We start from the raw sequence: 24,308 nt of genomic DNA, 5'->3' as shown, positions 1-24,308 counted from the left end.
TTCCCACATACATCATCACAACTAAAGACATGCGTACAAATGAGTCAGGTATCTTTAGGTTTCTCGATGCGCTGAATCCAAATCCGAGGTCCACATAACCCCAGCACGTCGTGTTCAAGGACATTTGAAGGTCAAACGCATTTACTACGGAAAAACATAAAATCTGACAACGGATTCGGAAAGAGCGGGAAATTTTACGTCCAAATATGTATTTTCTATTTTTTCCAACATGACCCTCCAAGGTCATCTGAGGGTCAAATGACTCACCGATCGATAAAATTCATGTATTCCATATACATCATTACACTACAGATTTTTAACTATAATTTGGTCACGTATCTTTAGATATTTCGACGCGCTAAATCAAAATCTGAGGATCCTCGGTCTCAAATTCAAATATGAGTTACGGTGAGAACTTAGTTCATGGTTGTGTTAGCTCTCTTTATGGTTTTCTCGCGCGGATATTGCCAATCGATTCCAGCAATTAAAATTCACCTAGCTTGATATATAGACTTGATTTCAGATAGTGATGTCGATCAAAAAGATTTACGAATGACGCGTTCTTTTATTAGCAAACGATCTGCGGAGCGCTTTTCTTTTGTGTGGAGTAGTAGTGTCTCTTTTAAGAGACCAATAATAGTCTGACATCATGTTCACATCCCAATAGCCTTGATATCTTCTTTCGATGTCTTTGAAGTCTTGGTGGAATCTCTCTCCTTGCTCCTCGCTAAAGTCTCCTAAATTTTCAGGAAAGTAATCAAGATGAGAATGAAGAAAATGAATTTTCAAATTCATCAAGCAACCCATTATTTTGTAATTACCCAACATCTCATTTACTATATCTTCGTAATCGTCGTCTTTATTATTTCCTAAAAATTTATGCTGAACTTCTCTAAAGCTTTGCCACGCGTTGCGTTCCTTTATCGTCATTCTTCTTTCAAATAGTTCTCTTATTTGTGGACCATCAAAGACTCCTTCGTTGATCTTTGCTTCCAAAAGTTTTGGAAATTTCTCGAAGAGATACATAAAAGCGTTGCTTTCGTCTTGTGAATTTTTCATTGCTTTAATGAACTGTTTGACCAAACCAAGCTTAATATGCAAGGGTGAGAGGATGACTTTATTTGCAGGTATAAGACTTTCGTGTAAAACATTTTTATTACCTGGGGTCAAATTTTGTCGAAGTGGCCATTCTTTTCTCACATAGTGTTGATCTCGGGCACAGCTATCCCATTCACAAATGAAACATGGATATTTCGTGAAGCCACTTTGTTGACCCAACAAAATTGTTGTTATTTTCAAATCTCCAACCAACTGCCACCCGTGAGTATCATAATGCAATTTCTGTAGCAGTAAATCGAGATTACTATATTCCTCTTTCAAGACAATGGAATGACCAATTGGTATAGAGGCGTATATGTTACCGTTATGGAGTAAAACTGCTTTCAAGTTCGAGACACAGGACTTTCAAAAGAACTTTCGGAACTATTAGCATCTAGATTGAAAGAAAAAAATTGTCTGGCTCCTGGTACTTCCATCACATTTTACCGAAATCGTGATCAACAATTTAGAAAATTTTTTTCGAAAGAATGCGATTTAGTTTATTGCAACGACGTTGCAGGACTGATAAATAAATTTGGAAACGTAGAGTATGAAGCTATTGATTGGCATCTGTTTATTGATTCTTCTACGAGAAGCTTGAAAGCAGTTTTACTCCATAACGGTAACATATACGCCCCTATACCAATTGGTCATTCCATTGTCTTGAAAGAGGAATATAGTAATCTCGATTTACTGCTACAGAAATTGCATTATGATACTCACGGGTGGCAGTTGGTTGGAGATTTGAAAATAACAACAATTTTGTTGGGTCAACAAAGTGGCTTCACGAAATATCCATGTTTCATTTGTGAATGGGATAGCCGTGCCCGAGATCAACACTATGTGAGAAAAGAATGGCCACTTCGACAAAATTTGACCCCAGGTAATAAAAATGTTTTACATGAAAGTCTTATACCTGCAAATAAAGTCATCCTCCCACCCTTAAATATTAAGCTTGGTTTGGTCAAACAGTTCATTAAAGCAATGAAAAATTCACAAGACGAAAGCAACGCTTTTATGTATCTCTTCGAGAAATTTCCAAAACTTTCGGAAGCAAAGATCAACGAAGGAGTCTTTGATGGTCCACAAATAAGAGAACTATTACGAGATGAAGAATTTGAAAGAAGAATGACGATAAAGGAACGCAACGCGTGGCAAAGCTTTAGAGAAGTTCAGCATAAATTTTTAGGAAATAATAAAGACGACGATTACGAAGATATAGTAAATGAGATGTTGGGTAATTACAAAATAATGGGTTGCTTGATGAATTTGAAAATTCATTTTCTTCATTCTCATCTTGATTACTTTCCTGAAAATTTAGGAGACTTTAGCGAGGAGCAAGGAGAGAGATTCCACCAAGACTTCAAAGACATCGAAAGAAGATATCAAGGCTATTGGGATGTGAACATGATGTCAGACTATTGTTGGTCTCTTAAAAGAGACACTACTACTCCACACAAAAGAAAAGCGCTCCGCAGATCGTTTGCTAATAAAAGAACGCGTCATTCGTAAATCTTTTTGATCGACATCACTATCTGAAATCAAGTCTATATATCAAGCTAGGTGAATTTTAATTGCTGGAATCGATTGGCAATATCCGCGCGAGAAAACCATAAAGAGAGCTAACACAACCATGAACTAAGTTCTCACCGCAACTCATATTTGAATTTGAGACCGAGGATCCTCAGATTTTGATTTAGCGCGTCGAAATACCTAAAGATACGTGACCAAATTATAGTTAAAAATCTGTAGTGTAATGATGTATATGGAATACATGAATTTTATCGATCGGTGAGTCATTTGACCCTCAGATGACCTTGGAGGGTCATGTTGGAAAAAATAGAAAATACATATTTGGACGTAAAATTTCCCGCTCTTTCCGAATCCGTGGTCAGATTTTATGTTTTCCCGTAGTAAATGCGTTTGACCTTCAAATGTCCTTGAACACGACGTGCTGGGGTTATGTGGACCTCGGATTTGGAATCAGCGCGTCGAAATACATATAGGGTATCAATTTTGCCGAAGGACTTTTTCCGGTTCCCATTTGTGGTCCTGTGTAATTGATAATCAATCCAATCCTCAGATGAAAATCGTTTCCCAAAATTAATTTACTTGTTAGAGATGGCACCACCAAAAAAATAAATTCAAAAGTTTCTCCATCTATACTTATTTTTAACATGGTTTGTTTTTTTATTGTAGTTGGTTTTTTTCCAATGGCTACCGACACGACCATATTTGTGACTGGTAATTCTAAAAGACTTTGAGAATTCTTTATCTCATTATAAAATTCATCTGAAATTGCACTTATTTGGCTACCCGTATTAACCAGTGACCAAATCTGTTTATTATCTATAGTACATAATAAATGAGGTGATGGGGGGATCTCTTTAATAAATTTTTCTCAAGTTCGCGGTCCTCATTATTTATCTCCTTCGATAGTTCATTTACTACGTCGTCGTGATATTGACGCGCTGACGGACCACAACTCAACGCGCCTAACTTTCGTTTAAATGACTTTGCTGATGCTGCGTGTTTACTTCGGCGCAAGTACTAACGTTACTCATTGCGGGTGGGGGAAAGCGTGTATCGGGCTCTAATCTTGGGAACTGCTGCGAACACCGAGGCTTATTGTTTTCTGAATTGTTATGATTCTGGAAGTTTTGAGTAAATGTACCGTGTGCCATTCCGCGTCCCCTAAACTTATAAAAGTTCCCCTTGCCACGATAATTTGACGTGTGCTGTTTATTTTGAATTTTAAATTGGCTAATTTGTACATTCTGTTGATCATTATGATTTTTGTTTTTATAGTTTGAATTGTTATATTTTGAATTGTAGTAACCGAAATTATTTGAATTTACTCTATTATAACAGTTCTTGTATTCATAAGCTTTGGACTTTTCACTGTACAGGCCATCAAGACTAATTATTGCTTTAATTATACCGTTTGACTTATTATAATCTATAAGGGCTAAGCTCTTCCTCGCAGAGAGAGGAAATTGTTTAATTATTGTTAAATTTTTTTCATATTGTGTAATTGGAGGTCTCAAATAATTGGCTTGTTTCATTTGCTTATAATAGTATGTTTGTAAATTTTTATCCTCACTATTGTTGAACTTTCAATTTGACCATTTATCTTTGAAATTAATCTGAATCGCTAAACTATAAAATTCGTTTTGAAAGTTTTCTTTGAATTGATCAAAGGTCATGAAAGGGGCCTGCAACTCGTACCAATGTCTAGCCTTACCGTTCAAAGCTATATTCAAAATTCTCAACCTATCTTCGTTTTTAATATTTTTAATCGAACAAAATCTTTCAAAGTCGTCAAGGAACTGTAAAGGGTTTGACGTATTCTCGTCATGGAATTCCGGCATTTTAACATCGATATGCATACTCGTAACGTTACCCATAATCGTGCAAATCTCCGCCGTATAATCTTTTTCCCGCAGCAACGGTGCTTGTTGTCCATTATCGCGGCCGTCATTCTGTTGTGAACTAGTAGCGTTCGTTTGGGCTTCTTCCCGCCTGCGAACTTCGGCTTCTCGAGCTTCAAGTTGTTGTCTCATCTCCTGCACATCGCCGCGCCTCTGAAGAGCCGCTCTCATTTCCTGAAGTTGTAAATCCCGTTCCTCTAATTCTTGCCTTTGTTGTTCAGCAAGCTGTTGTAGTTGTTCCATGTTAAGCGGATCGTTGTGTCGTCCACTTGGCTGTGCATCATGTTCGTCACGAGGAAAAACCATATTTGTTGTATTAGTATTGCGTTTAACGGTTGCTCTCCCACGGGAGTAATTGAGGTTATCTATTTTTTGTTTCGATGGTCGGCCGGACTTTGTTATATATATTCCCACTCTATCACTCATACATGTATGCAGGGTTCAAATAATTGAATAACAAATACTCAATTATCCACTTAGTTAGGCGCCATTTGTAATTGTAAATATAGTTTTGTATGAGTAGATAGGAAGGGACAATATGTGAAATAATTCGGGATATACAAGTTCATTCCCGATACGTTGTCATCTTATTCAAATTTATTATACTAAGCTTGTTTATCTTGTACTGTCGTTACAGTCTAAACGTCGCTGTCGGCTTAATTTACATACGCGTATCCGCATAGACCAAACGGTTACTATTTACATTTTTAAAATCGCTATCATAAATATATACAACTTAAATTCAATTTCACTCGCAAAAGTCTATAAATCTAATTCATCTCGTATATTAAATTATTGATCATAATTCGACTTCTCTTATTCGCATGAGTCTTTATATCGAATTTATTCGCTATGTCGTCAATTTTCTCGGTTCACACGCTCACTTACATGATAACGAGGATAGAACCTGATAACACCTCCTTTCCTAAACCCACCATGTCAACGTGGTTATCCATGGGATGATCATCCATCCAAAAGGTCACCACCCGAGCTCCAGTGAGTACTTCTGTCGGATGATTCCATCGATATAGTCGAAAGGAAGAGTCGTGTGTCACTTAGAAGAAAGAGCGGCTTCCCGGGCAGGACAAGCACCTCGATTTTGAGATCGTCGCACATAGAAAGTGTTCTCCTAATGAAAGGAAAACGTCACTCTATCCAGAGAAGGTCCGAGGATAATGTCACTCTATCCAGGGAAGGTCCGTGCCCGGCGAGCGCTGATCGAAGAGTACTCGAAACCAATCGTGCCGTCGGCAAACGCGCGCAAGCAACACCCCCCTACGACGGCCTCGCGAGCCCGCTCGCAACCGAACACATGGCTCACGAGCGCTACTAGCAGGATCGGTCGCTCTCGCGCTCGAGTTAGCGGCACACGTTACAAGCGACATTCCAGAGGTTCATGGACAAGGTGATAAGCCCGGATATGGATCCATTCGCTTTTGCTTACCTTGACGACGTAATTGTGGTTTCGTCGTCCTTTGAGGAGCATAAGCGGCACCTTGAAATGATATTAAAGAGAATTCTAGGTGCGGGCCTAACCATCAACAAAGCCAAAAGTCACTTCTGCAAGACGGAAGTCAGGTACTTGGGAGTTTTTGTAAACCAGGACGGAGTAAGACCAGATCCAGAGAAGATACGACCGATATTGGAATATCCAACACTCCGGACTGTCAAACAGGTGAAGCGAATCATGGCAATGACCTCGTGGTATAGACGTTTTATACCCGACTTTGCCATGATCGCTGAACCTATAAACCGCCTGACAAAGAAGAATGTACGTTTCTCTTGGAAGGAGGAGCAAGAGCGAGCTTTCACGAGGTTGCAGGAGGCCTGACTTCCGCCCCAATACTGCAATCTCCCGATCCTAACGGTCAGTTTATACTACAAACTGATGCCAGTGATAGTGGGATCAGGGCAGTCCTCACGCAAGATGTCGATGGAGAATAGCGTATGATATAATACGCTAGCCGATCACTCAACAGCGCTGAGAGAAATTATACGTTCTCCGAAAAAGAGTGCTTGGCAGTGGTATGGGCTATTGGAAAGATCCGGCCGTACATTGAAGGGCATTACTTCAGGGTCATCACTGATCATAGTTGCCTGAAATGGCTCCACAATATGAGAAATCCCACGGGAAGATTAGCGCGCTGGCCGCTAGCATTACAAGGCAATGTCTTCGATATTGAATATCGAAAAGGGGATCTCAATGTGGTGCTTGACACATTGTCTAGGGCCTATAAGGAGGAGAGGATTAAAGTGAGTGCCATAAATAGTCGGCCGGAGACCACTGACGCCTGGTATTTGCATCAATACCAGGAAGTATGCCAAGACCCACACTCACCCTACTTGGTAGGTAGTGGGAAGGAGGCTGTATCATTATCAGCCTGATGAGGACGGTGAAGGGTCCATCGACAACGATGAAGCGTGGAAGCTTGCGGTACCTAGGGAAAAAAGGCACCAGGTGCTCCAGGAGGTCCATGATGCTCCTACATCAGGATATTAAGGACGAGAGCGTACGTTCTCCAGGGCTAGGCGCTTGTACTACTGGCCTAAGATGTATGATCAGGTCACGGAGTACGTAAAGAGTTGTCCGGTGTGTCAGCAATGAAAGGTGGAACAAAGAGCACCTTGCAGGCTGATGGGTCGTAGACAAGTGTCACGACCCTGACAGGTGGTGGCCGGTGATATCACTGGTCCATTTCCCAAAAGCTCTCGAGGTTTTGAGTACATCTTAGTCTTTGTAGACTTGTTTACTCGCTGGGTAGAGTGTGTTGCAATACGCAAAGCCAATGGGAAGACAATTGCAAAGGAATTACACGAGAGAATTGTCACTAGGTTTGGCGCGCCTGAGGTATTCTTGTCGGATAATGGAACCGAATTCAAGAATCAGGAAGTCGATTCATACCTCCAGACGAACGGCATCCAACGCGCCTTGACTCCCGTGTATCATCCCCAAGCGAATCCCACAGAGCGAGTAAACAGCGATGCTCATGTTTGGACGTCAGCCGGTACCTCCTTTGACGTTCAAAAGAACCCAAGATTAGCAGGCTCTTGAATGTTCAGAGGATCAAGCTGTGGTGGATTGGGCTGAATATATGGAGAAGCTCCCTAATTTATGGGAGAGGGCCAACTCCAAGTCAAAGGAGGAAGCTGCGCGTCAGGCGGCTTATTATGACCGGAAGAGACGGCAACCCGAGTTTAAGGTCGGAGATTGGGTTTGGAAGAGGAACAGGATTCTCTCTTCGGCTGCCCAAGGCATTTCAGCCAAATTGGCGCCGAAATATGCCGGTCCGTACGTGATTGAAGAGGTTTGTGGATCCAACACGTACAGACTAGGCAATCAGCTGGAGATCCTGTTCGAGCTGGATGCCAAAGATCTTAAACCGTATTACGGTCCGGGTGAGGATGAAGAAAGCGAGGAGGTCATCGATCCTCGCGAGCCGCAAGTTGAACAGTCGGAGGAGGCGAACGATTCCGCGAATGCGTGCGAAGATCCGGGAGGGGATTTACCAAGCGAGCTGATCGAATTAGCAGCCCTCACGGCCGAGGATAAAGATCTCACCGAGACGTCAGAATTACCGGTATCTGTCCCAACCAAGAGAGGTCGAGGTCGACCTCGAAAGGTCCCAGAGACGGACACCGGTCCATTAAGTGGCAACAACTCTCCCATGAAAGAAACAAGAGGGAGTGGTAGGCCTCGAAAGACCGTGCCCGTCGTGCAAAGTTGGGCCGATAAACCAGAACGGTAACCGACAAGGGCTAGGACGTTCCCGCAAAGAATCGCGAGGGAACCTATAACTTGGTGGGATGCGGCGTATATTAGGGTTTTTCTTCGTGCAGGGAGATTCATCCGAGATTTTTTGTTTTGAATGTTTCAGATGGACCGGAGAATCGTCGTCGAAGAGGAGACCTTCGAGGTGGTCACTCAAATGCTGTTAGATCTGCAACTGGGCCCTGATGCGACGCAGTTAATTGAAGATCTGCGGAGCTTCGCCAGGGTCCAGTTGGAGGGGACCATCCGAAGGGAGCGCCACAATGCTTCGATGGCAGACGTTCTCCGGGACTCATCGTGGGTCACCCCGAAGGCTTCTCGGGACGCTTCGACACAGACGGAGGACCAGGACAGTGTCGAGCGTCCCAAGTCCACAGTGGACCAGGGGGTGCAGACCCTCAAGTCCGGCGTACCCCAGACGTCGGACAGTGCGGGCCAGTGCCCAGGACCGAGGGAAACCTGTGGGGCATCGCACTGGGTCTGCAACCACCCCCGCATCCCGGAGCAGCCTACTCTCCTCCTCGACTTCAGACACGTATGTCTGGGGATCAACGAGGTGGAGAGTGCCTGGCGGTTGGCTCAAGAGCTCCAGTCTCAGGTGAAGGAGCACCTGAGACGCTTCATGAGCCGCCAGGGTGCAGAAGAACTGCTCGGGGATAGGGCAGAGATGGCTCGGCGTCAGAGGGCCTACGGAAAGGCCTTGCTGCGGGTGGACAAGGGACAGGAGTTCCCCGCAGTGCTCCCGGCGCCGGCTCAGGAGAAGAGAGCCCCGGGAGCTACTGACGCTGAACCGATGCTCACGGTCCATGTGGAATAGTCCATCTGAATAGTCATGACCGAACTTATTCATTCTATTACCAAATCTATTAGTAAGATAGCGTATGAAGCGATGTTGGATAATCTCTAGTCTTGATAAGTAGACTCCATAACGTGGTGCCCAAACTACCGAAGCATAAGTAAGTTTAGAATGAACAAAGACATAATATAAAGTTATCAATGTACCCGGGCGTTGCAAATCACGATCATTTTTGAAAATATAGAATAGGGTTCTAGATGTCCAGAGACAGGAATAGCTAACATGAGATACAAAAGTGAGTGTTGAATAAAAAATGATACCTAGGTCTTTAATATCGAAGACACGACTAATCCTAGAATTGTTGAAAGAACAAATAAAAACAAGAGAATTTTTAGATCGGGAAAAAGATCATTCTTTTTCCCGGGAGATAACACATTTGGAGATATTAAGAGAATGACCATTGTTAAAACGCTATTGAAAGAAATAATTATAATCTAATCGAAGCTCACAGCATCCATAGAAGTGACAACAGTTTTAAACAGTTTTGGCAACTTCACCATGGAAAGAAATCTTAAAATATTAAATCTTAGTTATTAAATCATTATGAAGACTATGAAAAATAGTGGACCCAGATGTGAACTTTGAAGAATACCAGAAAAAGTGATATATGAATATGATATAAAGTGTTGGAATTTAACAGAATATTTACGATTTAATAAATAAAATAGATATCATGAGAGTAGAGAACCATGAATACCATAAAAGGACAGTTTAGTATAGAGAAGAGAATAAATAACGCAGTCAAAAGCATTACTTAAATCTGTATATATTTCATCGACTTGGGTATCCGAATCAAAAGCATCTATTACAAATTCAAGAAATTCAGTAAGATTTGTAATTGTAGAAAGATTCGGAACAAATCCATGTTGTGTGGGATCAATAACTCGGAGAAGAAAAGGTATTAATATGACGGAGACAAGGTAATCAAATAGTTTAGAAAGAACATTTAGCTTTGCAATTGAGAAAAAAATTAATAATAATTAATATTTAATTATTAATATTAATAATAAAAATTAATATTTAATTCAAAATATTACGCTTATCACTACGTTTTTTGAAGACTGAAATGGAGTAAGTTTGCTTCCAATTTTAACTTTTATAACGGTATTTTAATATTAATGTAAGTATTTACATGATTATTCATGTTCTAAATTGGTAATTGTAAGCGTTTTTATAAATAAAAAATAATAATCATTCTAATAATAGAGGGTGGACCATTTTAATCGAAGCACCCAGAAATCTTTTTCCAGGTAAGGATGCGTGAAACATGTTTCAGACAAAAGTTGCTGGACTCCAAGGGGGACATAATCGGGTGACCTTGACTCTGAGGGTAATTTTCAAGGTCATCCGAAGGTCAACTTTGTTTTTTTAAATAGAAACCCCCATTTTTGACCTCGGATTCAGAAAGAGCGGAAAATTCTACGTTTAGATGACCTATTATACGTGGGGTCTGGGTGACCACCAAGGTCGCCCCCAACATCACGTAAACTTCAATATTATTTTTTTCTTAATCTTTCCACCTAACTAACCTAAGGTTGGTATGGTTTAGAGAAAAATGATGTAGACAAAAGTTATTGCATTTTGAGAGGGGCATCTTGTGGTGACCTTAACTTCGACCTTGAGGGTCATTATCAAGGTCATTTGAAGGTCAACTTTCTGTTTCTCGGAAAAGCCTACCTTTTTATCACGGATTCGGAAACAACAAAGAATTCGACGTTCTTGAAACATAACACATGTAGTATCTAGGTGATCATTCCTGTAAGGGTTTTTTTGTTGTAAGCTTTTTCATAAACCCGTTCGTAATTCTAACTTGAGTAACATTATTTTGAAACGACATTTTTTGTAATTATTAAGATTTCTTCACAATGCTTTGTGATTCCTGATTGATTATTAATAAAAAAGATAATAAATATGATAATTTTTTCATGATAAATAAGATCAATTTGTGTACTGTACACTTTGGTGTGATTTATTTACACTATCCAAGACACTCCCAAAACAAGTATTGTAGAAATTACTACTACTGTTTCTACTAATAGAAAAGTAGAAACAAATTTGACCTTCAAATGACCTTGAAAATGACCCTCAAGGTCGAAGTTAAGGTCACCACAAGATGCCCCTCTCAAAATGCAATAACTTTTGTCTAAATCATTTTTCTCTAAACCATACCAACCTTAGGTTAGTTAGGTGGAAAGATTAAGAAAAAAATAACATTGAACTTTATGTGATGTTGGGGGCGACCTTGGTGGTCACCCAGACCCCACGTATAGTAGGTCATCTAAACGTAGAATTTTCCGCTCTTTCTGAATCCGAGGTCAAAAATGGGGGTTTCTATTTAAAAAAACAAAGTTGACCTTCGGATGACCTTGAAAATTACCCTCAAGGTCAGAGTCAAGGTCACCCGATTATGTCCCCCTCGGAGTCCAGCAACTTTTGTCTGAAACATGTTTCACGCATCCTTACCTGGAAAAAGATTTCTGGGTGCTTCGATTAAAATGGTCCACCCTGTATATCTGATATAACGACATGTATTCCAAAACTATCTATCACAATTTTACATGAACTTTTTTTCAAGATATTTGAAAATTATTCCCAGAAAAGGTTTATTAATACAATTTCACATGTCAATGAGTTGCCAATTAATACTTATATTTTTCAATGCTACCAAAATTGAATTTATAAGTTGTTTCTTTTGTATTATTAATCATAGATTAATACACCTTTGTATGCAATTTATTTTAAATTACAACAAGAAATAGAAATCAGTGAATGCCAAAGCAGAGCTGTACGGCGGATAACACATCAATTTGATATTTTGGCTGGTCAAAATTTCTTGAATTGAGCGGATGTGTAAGAGATTCGATTGTGATGATGAAGGATGATACGCCTGTTCTGCTTTTTTCAAATTTCTCTGATGATTTCCAGCCAACAAATGATTGTATAACATTGAGAATTAACCGAATTGCGCTGCTCTAATGCTATTGCCACATGACGGGTAATGCCAAAAAATAGGCAATCATTTGCTTCGATGTGCTTTTTCCGTGAACAACTTTCGTTGAATTTGGTTCATCTTGGAAGACCTATACCGTCAATTGCTGATTTATTTTAACCTCATATGCATATATCTATGATTTGTCACCTTTGTAAATACGAGTATTATACACAACTTTTAATGTATCTTGACCGTTTTTTTTCAACATTTATTTGCACCAATTGATATTAGCCTTTGCAACGATTGCCGAAAATCGTGTGACTCGCGCGAGGTTAACGAGCGGCTAAATGTAAGTAGCCGCGCTCGGTTCGCGAGAGAGAGAGCGCGTAAGGGGCATTGACCGGGAGGGGAGGTAGCAACCGGCAGTATGACTGTGCTACTCAGTCAGTCTGTGCGCCTAACCTGTTACCGTGCCTTCCGAACTTTCGTTGTTGCCGGTGATATTGCGGTACTGAGTGCGTGGGTGCGTTGGTAGCAGCAACTGCAGCAGCAGCAGCATCAACAGTAACAATAGCAACAACAGCAGCAACAGCAGTAGCGACAACAACAACAACAGCGATCGAGGCGGTGCAGCGACAAACGAAGCGGCGTCTCAGCCACTTGTCATTTGGATACGGTTGGCCACCGTATCCTCAGCGGTATCGCGGTAGGTGCACCTTCCCCCTTTCTAATTGTTGTAACAATTTGGCGTGCGAATCCGCGCAGCGAGCGCGAAGAATTTGTTGTTGCGAGCGAGTAGGTAGTTCGCGATAATCGCGGTTTTCTTTTCTCTCTCTCTCGATTAGCGTGTTGTCATTCACGCGTGCGTGCGTGAGACTCTCGGCATACCCTCCGTGTAATTGATTTTATTAAATAAATCATTCGTGGTTTTCCATTTAAACGAGTTTCCGTTATTGTGTTTAATCCTTTGTCCGGAGGTCGCGCCCAGCCTTGTTTACATTTCGTTCGAATTCGCCGGTAGCGTAGCACGGAGCTCGCTAATATAGGTAGAGGCGAACCGACGACTTGAGTTCCAGCGGCGGCCGCACGAGCGCTACTAGCAAGAGCGACAGCGCCGCCAAGTGGCAAGTTGGGGGAACCCAACTCGGAACTTTGAAGAGACTCTGCGCAGGCGCACTCCGAGGTAAGGTAGGTTAATGCGCATCAAGCGCATAGATAACAAGGCTTCGTATAGTTGAAATACGGGCACTTTTAGGAGATTATCGACTAAGCGACAGCCTGTTACACCTTATATTAAGCGTATGACAGGTTATATGGGATCCAACACGAAAATCTTTTTTTATGGCTAAATGTACATGTAATATCTTATTGATGCTACTCATAGTCATACTGAAGCTCAAAAATGTCTTTATCGCAAATATAACACATCTTGTTTTATCAGTTCCTGTACAGCATCGATATTTTATGGTACATTAACCGATTTTTGATGATCTTCACGGAATTCGTCCTGGATCGAACAATGAATCGTTATAGCAGTTTTTTTCATTGCTATAGGATGATGAATTAGCACTGTAGAAAGAATTAAGTTAATCGCTACACTTTTGTCTTCATAATCTATGTCGATAGTTATGAAAAATAATAGAATGAAAGTGTACACGAGTTAATTCCATTTTTTTCCCCAGGTGGATTTTTGAAGTTACTGTGAACAACACAAATTGCACTTAAAGAACAAAATGTTCTGAAGAAGGTTATGGTAAAAAATTTCAAATTTTTGATTGGAAACATTCAATGCCGGCTGGCAACAATTACTGTCACCTAGGCCATAAATATAAGTAGCATCCCTTGTACTTATAATAGAGCTATACCAGTAAAATATTTCCAAGCCTGTCATTCTTAATAAAAAACTTGATGAAATTAATTAATTTGTCTATTGTATAATCACTTTATTTTACCTAAACTAACTTACAATTCCAAAGAATTAAATAATCTGAACAAATTTGATCATTAAAATAAAGGTATAAAAATTAATAAGCTATATATATGTATATGCTAATCATTTATACAAAGATCTTGAGACGTACTTACTCATCTATAAATTTCCTTTTGCTTGGTTTCTGTCAGCGAGTTGAGTCTTTCTGCTACAAGTATGAAAACTAGTAATAATATAGATGCATATAGCAATATAGCAATTAGTAAAGAGACTTATGTGACAGTATTGACAGTCAAGGTTGATGTTTACATGAATTTTGAATAAAAGAAATTTCTTAGATGAAATTGCAAAAATTTTAATTGATTCAGAATATTCCAATCAAGTTATTTAATTAAATTTTTACAAATATTAAATCAATTTATACGAATATTAACCCATCTTAAAATTTATTTTAAAATGATATTACAATCGTTTCTAATACACTTGTAACCTACATGATTTACTGAACTATCAAGCCAGGATTCAGTGAGAATTATAATATAATAACGTTGTGAGTTAATGAGTACATTATTAATAAATTGTTCTATTTTCTTTTTGAAACTGCCAATATTCTCATAATATATTAAAAGATGAGAGGATTTATTAGCTGCCTTTTCTTGTTTTATGAATCAATAATCTTGAAAACTCCATTAATAAATCGGAGCTGAAGCTCTCTTAAGGCCTCTCACCAGCCTACGATCTAGCATTAAGCTCAGAGATTCTATGACGAAGTTACTCACGTTGTTTAATGTTCTATCAGAACCACATTCAAGATTACGGTAAGAACTAAATAGTTTTGAAGCATTGTGAAACAACCAATCTGCATAATCTGCAGATTTAAGAATTACTTTGAGCGGCCTCACTTTATCACTAACTTTCTTACCAAGACGAATGGTATTTATCTGTGAGGTATCGAAGTTGGCTTTAGATAGATGAGAAACAAATTTTGCAGTATTTATAGATGAAGAAGGGCATCTGGAAAATTGTATATAATACAATTACGTTCTTTTCTACGTTGGTCGTGTAATTCAGCAATAGTTCCTTTGTCAATAGTAGCTGGTAATATTTTCAGAGAATTCTCAACAAAAGAAACTCTAACATCCATATTGTCAATACGAGCAGATTAATCACTGAAGGCAGAACTAAGAGATTCAATTGGGGATGAAATACTTTGGCAAGAGGCATGCTGGAGAGCGACGATTTTAGCTTTAATCATGTCAGATCTAGCTATCAAATTATTAGATTACTCCACTAAGTTATCAAATTTCGCATCGAAATACTTACGCATATTATCCCAAGTAATCAAGAATGAAGAAATCTGCTCGGAGTGAGAAATCGAATCACTTGTTGAAAACTGAGGGTATTAGGTCGGGTTTGCTTCATGGGAATATCTCCTAATACTGTATTAGATATAACGAGAGAAGTGTCGGATAAAGACGATGATACCGATCTAGCATTATCAGTATTCTCACAACACTTTTTGAAGGATCCATTGGACAATTTAGATGTTTTATTTGCACAACAACGATGAAAATATGACTTACATTCTGGAGATTGAGTGGTATCCAGAGTATTAGTTGGACCTCTAGATGGTCAGGAAAAATATCTGACTTCTAAAGAATCTTGTTCAGACGATAAAGACATGCTGAATAAGTTAACCTTTAGAGGACCGGGATGACGCCGGTAGGGGTCATATGTTTTTTCATTAATCAAGCACAACTAAGTAGGTCCTTAAGGGTTATTTAGGTCTCTGAAATCGATTCTGTCATTAAAATGAAAATTTAAAGTGGCGGAAGTAATATGGCGGATACTATACCATGTGTTTTTTTTAAATAAATTTTTTTTAAAGTTTCCACCTGAATACCTCGGAACCGCGGCGCGGACTGAAAATCTGGCAAAATACGTATTCCATGAATTTGAGGGGGCGAAAAATTATATAACTAGTTTTCTACCCAAAGTGGGCACACTGCCTATATTTGGATCAACTTGATTTTTTTGAATGGAAATCTAATTTTTTATTTTCGCAACATATTCTGGGCGGAAAAAATTAACTTTTCTAGAAAAAATTTTTCTACCCTCCCTTAATATTTCGAGTTATTAGTGCGGGAAATTTGGAATCGTAAATTGTAGTTTTTTGCGAAATTTCCAACTCAATATCTTAGAAATCCCGGAAACAATCGGTTCAATCTTTGTTTCAGGATCATTGGCTGTTTTTAACGATTTCTGAAATATTGAGTTGGAAATTTCACAAAAAAATTCTCAAAAGAATTCTAATTTTCATGCAATAATAACTCGAAATATTGAGGTGGGGGAAAAAAGTTCATTCTTTTTCCATGTGGAACACGCTATGAAAATAAAAAATTAGAGTTCCCTTCAAAAAATTGAAGTTGACCCCAATATAGGCAGTGTGTCCACTTTGGGTAGAAAACTAGTCATGTATTTTTTGGCTTTCCTCAAATTCATTGAATACGTATTTCGCCAATTTTTAATCCGCACTACGGTTTCTGAGATATTCAGGTGGAAAATTTTAAAAATACATATAGTATATTAGATAATTACATTTTCGAATTTTTTACCCAATCTTATATTGGATATGTACGCGGTCTTTTCGATTGTCATTGTTTGAATTTTCTATTCATGAAAATGGTTAATAGTAGTGGAAAGTTTGAATCTGAATGGGAAGTAGATTCTGATGAGGAAATTATCGAGATAGATCCTGATGATATTGATTATATTCCAGGTCTGAACATATTTCGGGACAATTATTTTTTTTCCTCTATGAAAACCATTCGTTTCACGCTCTGGTATGAAAGAAGATATTGGACTAAGTGGAAATGATCCTATTTATTATTTCCAATGATTTTCCGATAATTTTTTTCTTGACTTTATTTGTGAGGAAACCAATCGTTATTATCATCAAGACCTTCAATCAAAGCTTGTAAATACGAGGTTTGTCCGGAAAGTATCGGGCCTACGTTTATATCTTCGCGCCATAGTGTTCGAGCAACCTCTACCGGACAGAAACGTCAACAGTAAAGCCTCACGAATCCATTGGTTACTTACTGACACCTGCCGGACGTATAGTTCATGCGCAACGTGTCTTTGTTTACGGTGCCTTTTTCGCGTTCGTCGGATTTTGATATCGTCAAAAATGACTGAAAAACAAGATCAACGAATTTGCATCAAATTTTACTTTCAATTCGGAAAAACGAGTTCGGAAACGATTAGGTGATGATTAATTATCATTAATTATCATTAATTATCATTAAACTCAAATGATGCAAAAGGCCTTTGGAGGCGAGTGTATGAGCAAAGCACGAATAAAAGAGTGGTATAAACGGTTCAAGGATGGTCGCACTTCTGTCGATAGTGATTTTCGTTCTGGCCGACCTTCGACGACAAAAACCGCAGATAATATTGAGCGGGTGCGACTTGTAATCGAATAAGATCGTCGTATAACTGTGCGAGAACTAGAAGACGACCTTCAGATACCAAAAACTATTATTGCTGAAATTTCAATCGAAAATTTAGGAATGAAACGCGTGTGTGCGAAATTCATCCCAAAGTTGCTCACAGCAGAGCAGAAGAACATTCGCTTAGAAATCGCTCTGGACAATCTGGAAATGGTCAATAATGATGATCATGTGCTTAGAAAAGTTATCACAGGTGATGAATTATGGGTTTATGGTTATGATCCTGAAACAAAACAACACTCTTCACAGTGGAAGCATTCTGAATCGTCAAGACCAAAAAAAGCACGTCATTGTCGGAGCAATGTTAAGTCAATGTTGATTGTTTTTTTCGATTGTGAAGGTGTTGTACATCACGAATATGCACTAACAGATCAGACAATCAATAAAGAACACTACGTTCAAATTTTGAAACGTTTTCGTGATGCAGTAAGAAGAAAACGGCCGCACTTTTGGGTAAGTGGTGACTGGCTCCTCCATCACGATAATGCGCCACGCATTCATCCAATCTTGTGCAGTAGTTTTTGAGCAAACACAATATCGCATTGCTTCGATAACTTTCATACAGTCCCGACATAGCACCTTGTGACTTTTGGCTGTTTCCAAAACTAAAAAAACCACTCAACGGACATCGATTCGATGACAAAACAACGGTTGAAAACAATGCGACGAGTGTACTTAAGGCTATTCCTAAAAGTGAGTTCCAGGACTATTTTGAAAAGTGGAAACATCGATGGAACCGTGTTATTCAATCAAGTGGGGATTACTTTGAAGGATGCCACCCACCAGATGATAAAGAATAACGCTAGCACGAAAATATAAAGGTAGGCCTGATACTTTCCGGACAGACCTCGTATGAAGGAATGGGAAGATTGAGAGAGCAAAGAGCTTCTAAAATTTGTTGCCCTTTCAATTCTAATGGAACACGTCAAAAAAGGATGCCTTCAATATTATTTGAGTACTTTCCCGATTTTATTAACTCCTCTATTCCCTCAAATGATGACTCATAATCACTGATGTCAGTTATTGAGTTTTTTGGTTTTACAAAATAATGAGATTCCATCCAATTCTCCTCTAAAAAAATAAAAAATGTTATTGTTCATCTGAAAAATGAATTTTCAAATATTTTAGATCCAGGACAAAAACTTTGTATTGATAAAAACCTTGTTCCGTAGAAAGGGCGATTGTCTTTCAAGCAATATTTACCACTGAAACGCCATCGGTTCGGTAAAAAAATGTACATGCTTGTAGATTGGTAAACCGAAATAATTTTAAATTTGATCGTTTATACGAGTCCGAATACAGAATGTGATTCCTTTGAACTAGGCGTTTCAGGCGATGTTGTGGAAATGATTTTCGAAAAGGCCATATTTTATACGTCGATAATTGGTATTCCTCTGCGATTTTGATGGAATTTTCACATGAGCATGACACTGGATTATGTGAGACAATTAGAAAAAATAGATAAGGGCTACCTGCCTTGAATGAGAAACTCAAAAAAGGCAAAGTTGAAATAGCTCATATATAGTTTGGATGGTGCTATAGTGGCAGGATAAAGAAGAGGTATACGTGATAACATCTGTGCATGAGTTAGAGATTGTAAAAACTGGCAAAAAAGACTATCTTACAAAAGAAGATAAAATAAAACTTTCTTCCATTATCGATTATCATAAGAATATTGGAGAAATAGATCTCACTGACAAGCAGCTATCATTCACAAAATCAATCAAGTAGTATAAAAAATTTTTTTTTCACTTACTCGATATGGCTCTAGTAAGTTCTCATGATTTATATAATATGAAAAATGCTAGATTATCATTTCTGAATTTTATAAAATAAATTGTTTTATCGATTTTTGGTTTGAAAGATGAACCGATACTAAATTGGGCAATACCTACGTGTCTTGTGTCTATGCACTTTATCTGTATTTACTGAAAAGAAAGGGCAATGCCGCTTGTGTAACATAAACAAAGAAAGATCAGAGACTAGATTCGAATGTCACAAATGTTCCATTTCCTATTGCATTATCCCTTGTTTTTGTGTATATCACATTAAAAATGATTTACTTTATTTATAAATAAATCTATAAATAGAAAAAAATACTAAAAAACATAAAAAATAAAAAAAATAAAAAATAAAAGAATATAAAAAAACTAAAAAAGATGGAAAAAAGGAAAAAGAATAACAAAAAATGAAAAAAAATCACATGGAGACAGATGTTCGACACGCCCACGTTGTTGATTCTGGGTAATGCTGAGGTCGGGCTCGCATTGAAGAAATAATTAGCGGATAATAGTAGAAAATGAAGCTTGTGAAAATTTATGTGGCTTATTTCCAGTATAATCAGAGACAAAAATCAATTTTAGTTCAAGTTGATTCCACCATTTTAAATTTCATAATTGATTCCATAATTGCTATCGTTCCTGAGATTAGAAAAACCACTGAGTATTTTCCATCCTTGATAATATTTAAAAGATTATTTGAAACACTATCATTTAAAAAGGCGGCCATATTGGATCCGCCATTTGGAATTTTGTAGGTTTGATTGCAGAATCGTATTCATCAACACCAAAAACCGCTAGCTAAATATTTTTGAGGCTTGAGAAATCTTTTAAACGTTTTTAATGAAGAAGATGAAAATTACCATGCGCATTACCGTACTGGGCCGGCATAACGCCTGGAGGCGTCATGCCCCGATCTGCGAAAAATTTGGCCTTAGTTTAGTCTTTTGTGCATGGCCCAAGCTCACTTTTTTATAGAAAAACGGGGCTTTTGAAATTTCTCAAATCCCGGCACTCTACAGGTTAAAGAAGCAAGTCACTAAGCAATTCAGTCACTTATGTAATAAAGTCAATTCAGCACAAATGAATCACTGCGAAGCAACATAGATCTCAACAGATTACTCACAATGAAAGTAACAGCAGTAAGAGAGCTCAAATAATGTGTCCTAACTCACTGACTGCCAGAATACGACTGAGAATTCAGAATTCAAAAAGAATTTATAGGTGCGTTATTCATTAGCAGATCTAGATCATGGGAAAATCCACCCAATATCGGTACTGAACTTTGGAATAGGCTCATGAACGTGGCCGAAATCGTGGAAAACTTTTTCAAAATTTGCAGATATGAAGTACAAATGAAGCGAAGTGAGACCGTAACGAGCGTGCTTGAAGAGAAAGGACAATCATACCAAGCTTTATGAACGCGGAAAAGGGTTGGTACCGCTTGATATAAGCTGCCTGTTTTTCAAAAGAGTTTGAAGTTCTGAAAAAAGGCAAAGAGCTTCCACAAGGTAGTAAATTGATTTGTCTGCGACCACATATAGACGATGAAGGGATCAGCACGCAAAGGGAAGCGTTAGGCGAATTTTTTATTTTTCACACCCATAAACCAGACTCTCAGTTAAAAATTTTCGAAAATACGCCCATCATCTTAAATGCGAGCCATTACGCAACGCAAGCTCTTATCGAGCATTATCATAAGTTATACTATTACGCGAACAACGAGACAGTAGTGAATAAATTGCGGCAACAATTTCATATCATAGGCTTGCGCACGAGATTAAGATGGTACGCGAAACGCTGTGTAACATGCCGAGTCAGACACGGGCAGCCGGAAAATCCACAAATGGCCAACCTGCTTGAATACCGCGTCATATATCAAAACTTCCCTTTTATTAACTGAGGTATAGACTATTTCAGTCCAATTTTTGTCAAAATAGACAGGCGACGAGAAAAAAGATAGGGAGTGTTATTTACGTGCATGACCACTTAGGCTGTATACCTTGAACTGACAAGGACTTTAAGTACAAGCTCAAAAATCATGGCAATACAAAGATTAGCAGCCCGACGACGTTTTCCTGAGAAGATCTTTTACGATAACGGTACTAATTTCGTCAAGGCAAGCAAAGAATTAAAAGTAGCAATGGATAAATTAGACACTGGAAAGTTAAAAGAATACGCGAAGCGAATAGGTTTTCTTGGACTTTCAACCCACCCGATACGCCCCATATGGGGGGGAGCTTGAGAAAGGTTAGTGGGCGGCGTAAAAGTATCCCTTGATCATCTATTAAATGATCAAGTAACCACCGAAGAAGTACTTCTAACCCTATCTTAACCATTTTTTAATAGGTCGGTCCTCCGGCTAATCCGGAAGCATGCCTTATGTACACAAAATAACAAACCCGAGTTGTACGTTTGAAATCGCGCAAAATTTATCACAAGTCTTCTGGAAGCGATAGTTACACGAATATTTACTAACAGTGATCACGCAGAGAAAATGGCATAAACCGATGACTCCATAGAAGATAGAAGATATTGTGCTGATTTTAGATCATCAAAAACACCACGATATATATGGCGAAAGGGAATTATCATTGAAACGTACGAGAACCAATCAGACGAAATTATACGCTCTGTAAAACTTCACATCGGGAAAACTACATTAGTTTGCCCCGTACATAAATTGATAAAATTGTTTTCAACCGAGAGTAAAAAATCTGATTAATTTTTTATGAGGAGAGGATGTTGTGGATGTTTTTTGGAAGGAAGTGCGTGGCTCATAATTGCTGATAAATGAGTGACAGTAAAAACGACTGTCCCTTGCTTACAACAACAGCCCGCGTCTAAGCGCTTGTAGCCTAAAGTGGGAAAAATTCATTATCGGCCTCTGGTTATAAAGTGAGGAAAATCTACCATCGGCCTCTAGTCGTAAAATGGGGAAAACCCAACAGCTTCCCTACGATGCTGCGGCGACCGGAGCCCAGCCGAAGTATTTATGAAAAATGAAACCCATTGAGTATATCGAAGCGTACAAATTTAACAGTAATACGAACAGTGAATGTACTAGTTTTAAGACGTTAATTGCAACGTGGTTGAGAGGAGTAATGGAGTAAGCGATTGGAACTCGGAATTTGAGCCCTCTCTCTCTCTCTCTCTAAAACCGTCACTCCTTTACTCACCAAGCGCACATGCAAATAGATAAATAGATGAAATTATCGCCATCCTTGTGGAAATCGACTATGTGTGTTTCGATTTTTTTACTTGAGGGCAGCAAACGTTAACTTCACCCTCTCAGCAGATCTATGTCGTGAGGCCGCAAGGCACTACCTTTATGTGTGTCCGGTGGAAGAGGATGGCCAGTTTTATCTTCAGCGGGTAAAACTTTTACTAAAACGAAAAAGGGAAAAAGAAACAAGAATTTTCCAATTCTTCTATTCTTTTCTAATTTAGTAAGATTCTTATTGTAACCAATTTGTAGCAAGTCAGTACGGTTTACATGTGTGTAGAGACAGCTAGATCGAAAATTATTATCTGATTTTTCGATTGGTTACGTTAAAAAAAATTATCTACATAGAAATCTTCAATAAGAAAAATATAAAATAGCAAACTTAACCTGTCAACAAAGTTGACCTTGAACATGATCACCATGGTTAGGGGCAAGGTCATGGGGGTAAGTCCCCCTTAAAGTTAAGCAACCTTGGTCTAAAATATTTTTCGCTGAACCTTACCCTTGCTCGAGCATTCGGGTGGAATGATTAGAAAAAGAAAGCTGACCTCTATATGACCTTGTGGATCACGCAATACCTCATCTGAACGTAAAACTTCCCGCCCTTTTCGAATTCATGATCGAAAATAAGTGTTCCTATTTAAACAAACAGTTGATCTTGAAATGATCTGAAACACGACCACCAAAGTCAAAGGCAAGATCATAGAGATATATCCCCCACAAAATTGAGCCACTTTCATCTGAATCGTTTTTCGCTAACTCCCATAGTTTCTAAGAAAACTCACTAGGTTCATTAAAATGAATAACCTTGTATGTCACTACAGTTATCTATCAACAAAATTTCGCGACAGTTTATTTATGATAAATAATTACAAATTAAAGAATTAAAAATTTCAATAAATTTACAAATTTTGTATTTGTTAAATTGATTTTTTAAATAGTGTTGATATAAATTTAAAAAAAAATATTCAAATTAAATCTTTTATTCAGGAGGATTAGCTGACGATCATGATGTGTTACACTTTTTAGTAAAATCACTGCATCCTTCAAGTGAATCCAATTTGAAACAGCATATGGTCTCAAATGAAGTAGAAGATAAAATTAGTGAAGAATACAAAAATTATCAAATAAAGCTGGAAAAACAGAAGGAAGAATATCGAAGGTACGTTTACATTAAAAATTTTAATAACATTTTTTTATCATTATTTGATGTTGTTTTCGATTAAGGTTTGTCCTTTGATAAAAAAATACGAGGGTGGTCCGATAAGTACTTAGCCTCACCGTCCAATGGCGCCACTCTCGCAAAAGAAATATTCTATCACCTTCTCGATGGTTACTGTCAAGATTTCAGCCGGATTGGAGTTATAGTTTATTTTTGAGAGCGTGTGAAAGCAAGTGTGTCCGTTGATTTTTGAAAAATAGAAAAAGAGCAGTATCGGTCGGTGATTCGTTTCTTGTTTTTGGAAGGGAAATCGCGCCGCGAAATCAAAAAGCGCTTGGATGCTGTGTACGGTGACTCTTCTCCTTCGATGGCGACCGTCAAAAATTTATTTAACGAGTTTCAACGTGGTCGCACGTCGGTTTTTGAAGAGCCACGTCCAGATGCTCCAAAAACGGCTACCACGGAGGATGACGAGACAAAAATTCATAGATCTCGTATTGGCAGATCGACGATTGAAGGAGCGCGAGATAGCTAAGATCATAGACATCTCAAAAGACCGCAAGGGTTATGTCCTGTATAAAATTTTGGGCATGAGAAAGCTATCGGCGTGATGG

The 24,308-nt window shown here is 38.6% G+C and overlaps 1 protein-coding gene across 1 annotated transcript in view; it reads left to right on the top strand.

Moving 5' to 3' along the window:
- The window catches only part of LOC131672130 (protein ERGIC-53), a 558,437-nt gene that overhangs the window by 304,763 nt on the left and 229,366 nt on the right, over nt 1-24,308 (top strand). Inside the window, exon 6 of the mRNA XM_058949141.1 lies at nt 23,523-23,694. Within this exon, the coding sequence (XP_058805124.1) occupies nt 23,523-23,694 (172 nt within the window). The remainder of the gene's footprint in view (nt 1-23,522; nt 23,695-24,308) is intronic.

Source organism: Phymastichus coffea, unplaced genomic scaffold, assembly GCF_024137745.1.
Source record: "Phymastichus coffea isolate CEN01 unplaced genomic scaffold, Cenicafe_Pcof_1.1 PCOF00011, whole genome shotgun sequence".
NCBI lineage: Eukaryota > Metazoa > Arthropoda > Insecta > Hymenoptera > Eulophidae > Phymastichus > Phymastichus coffea.
The sequence above is the reverse complement of the archived record's forward strand: the minus strand, read 5'-3'. Positions and strand labels throughout refer to the sequence as shown.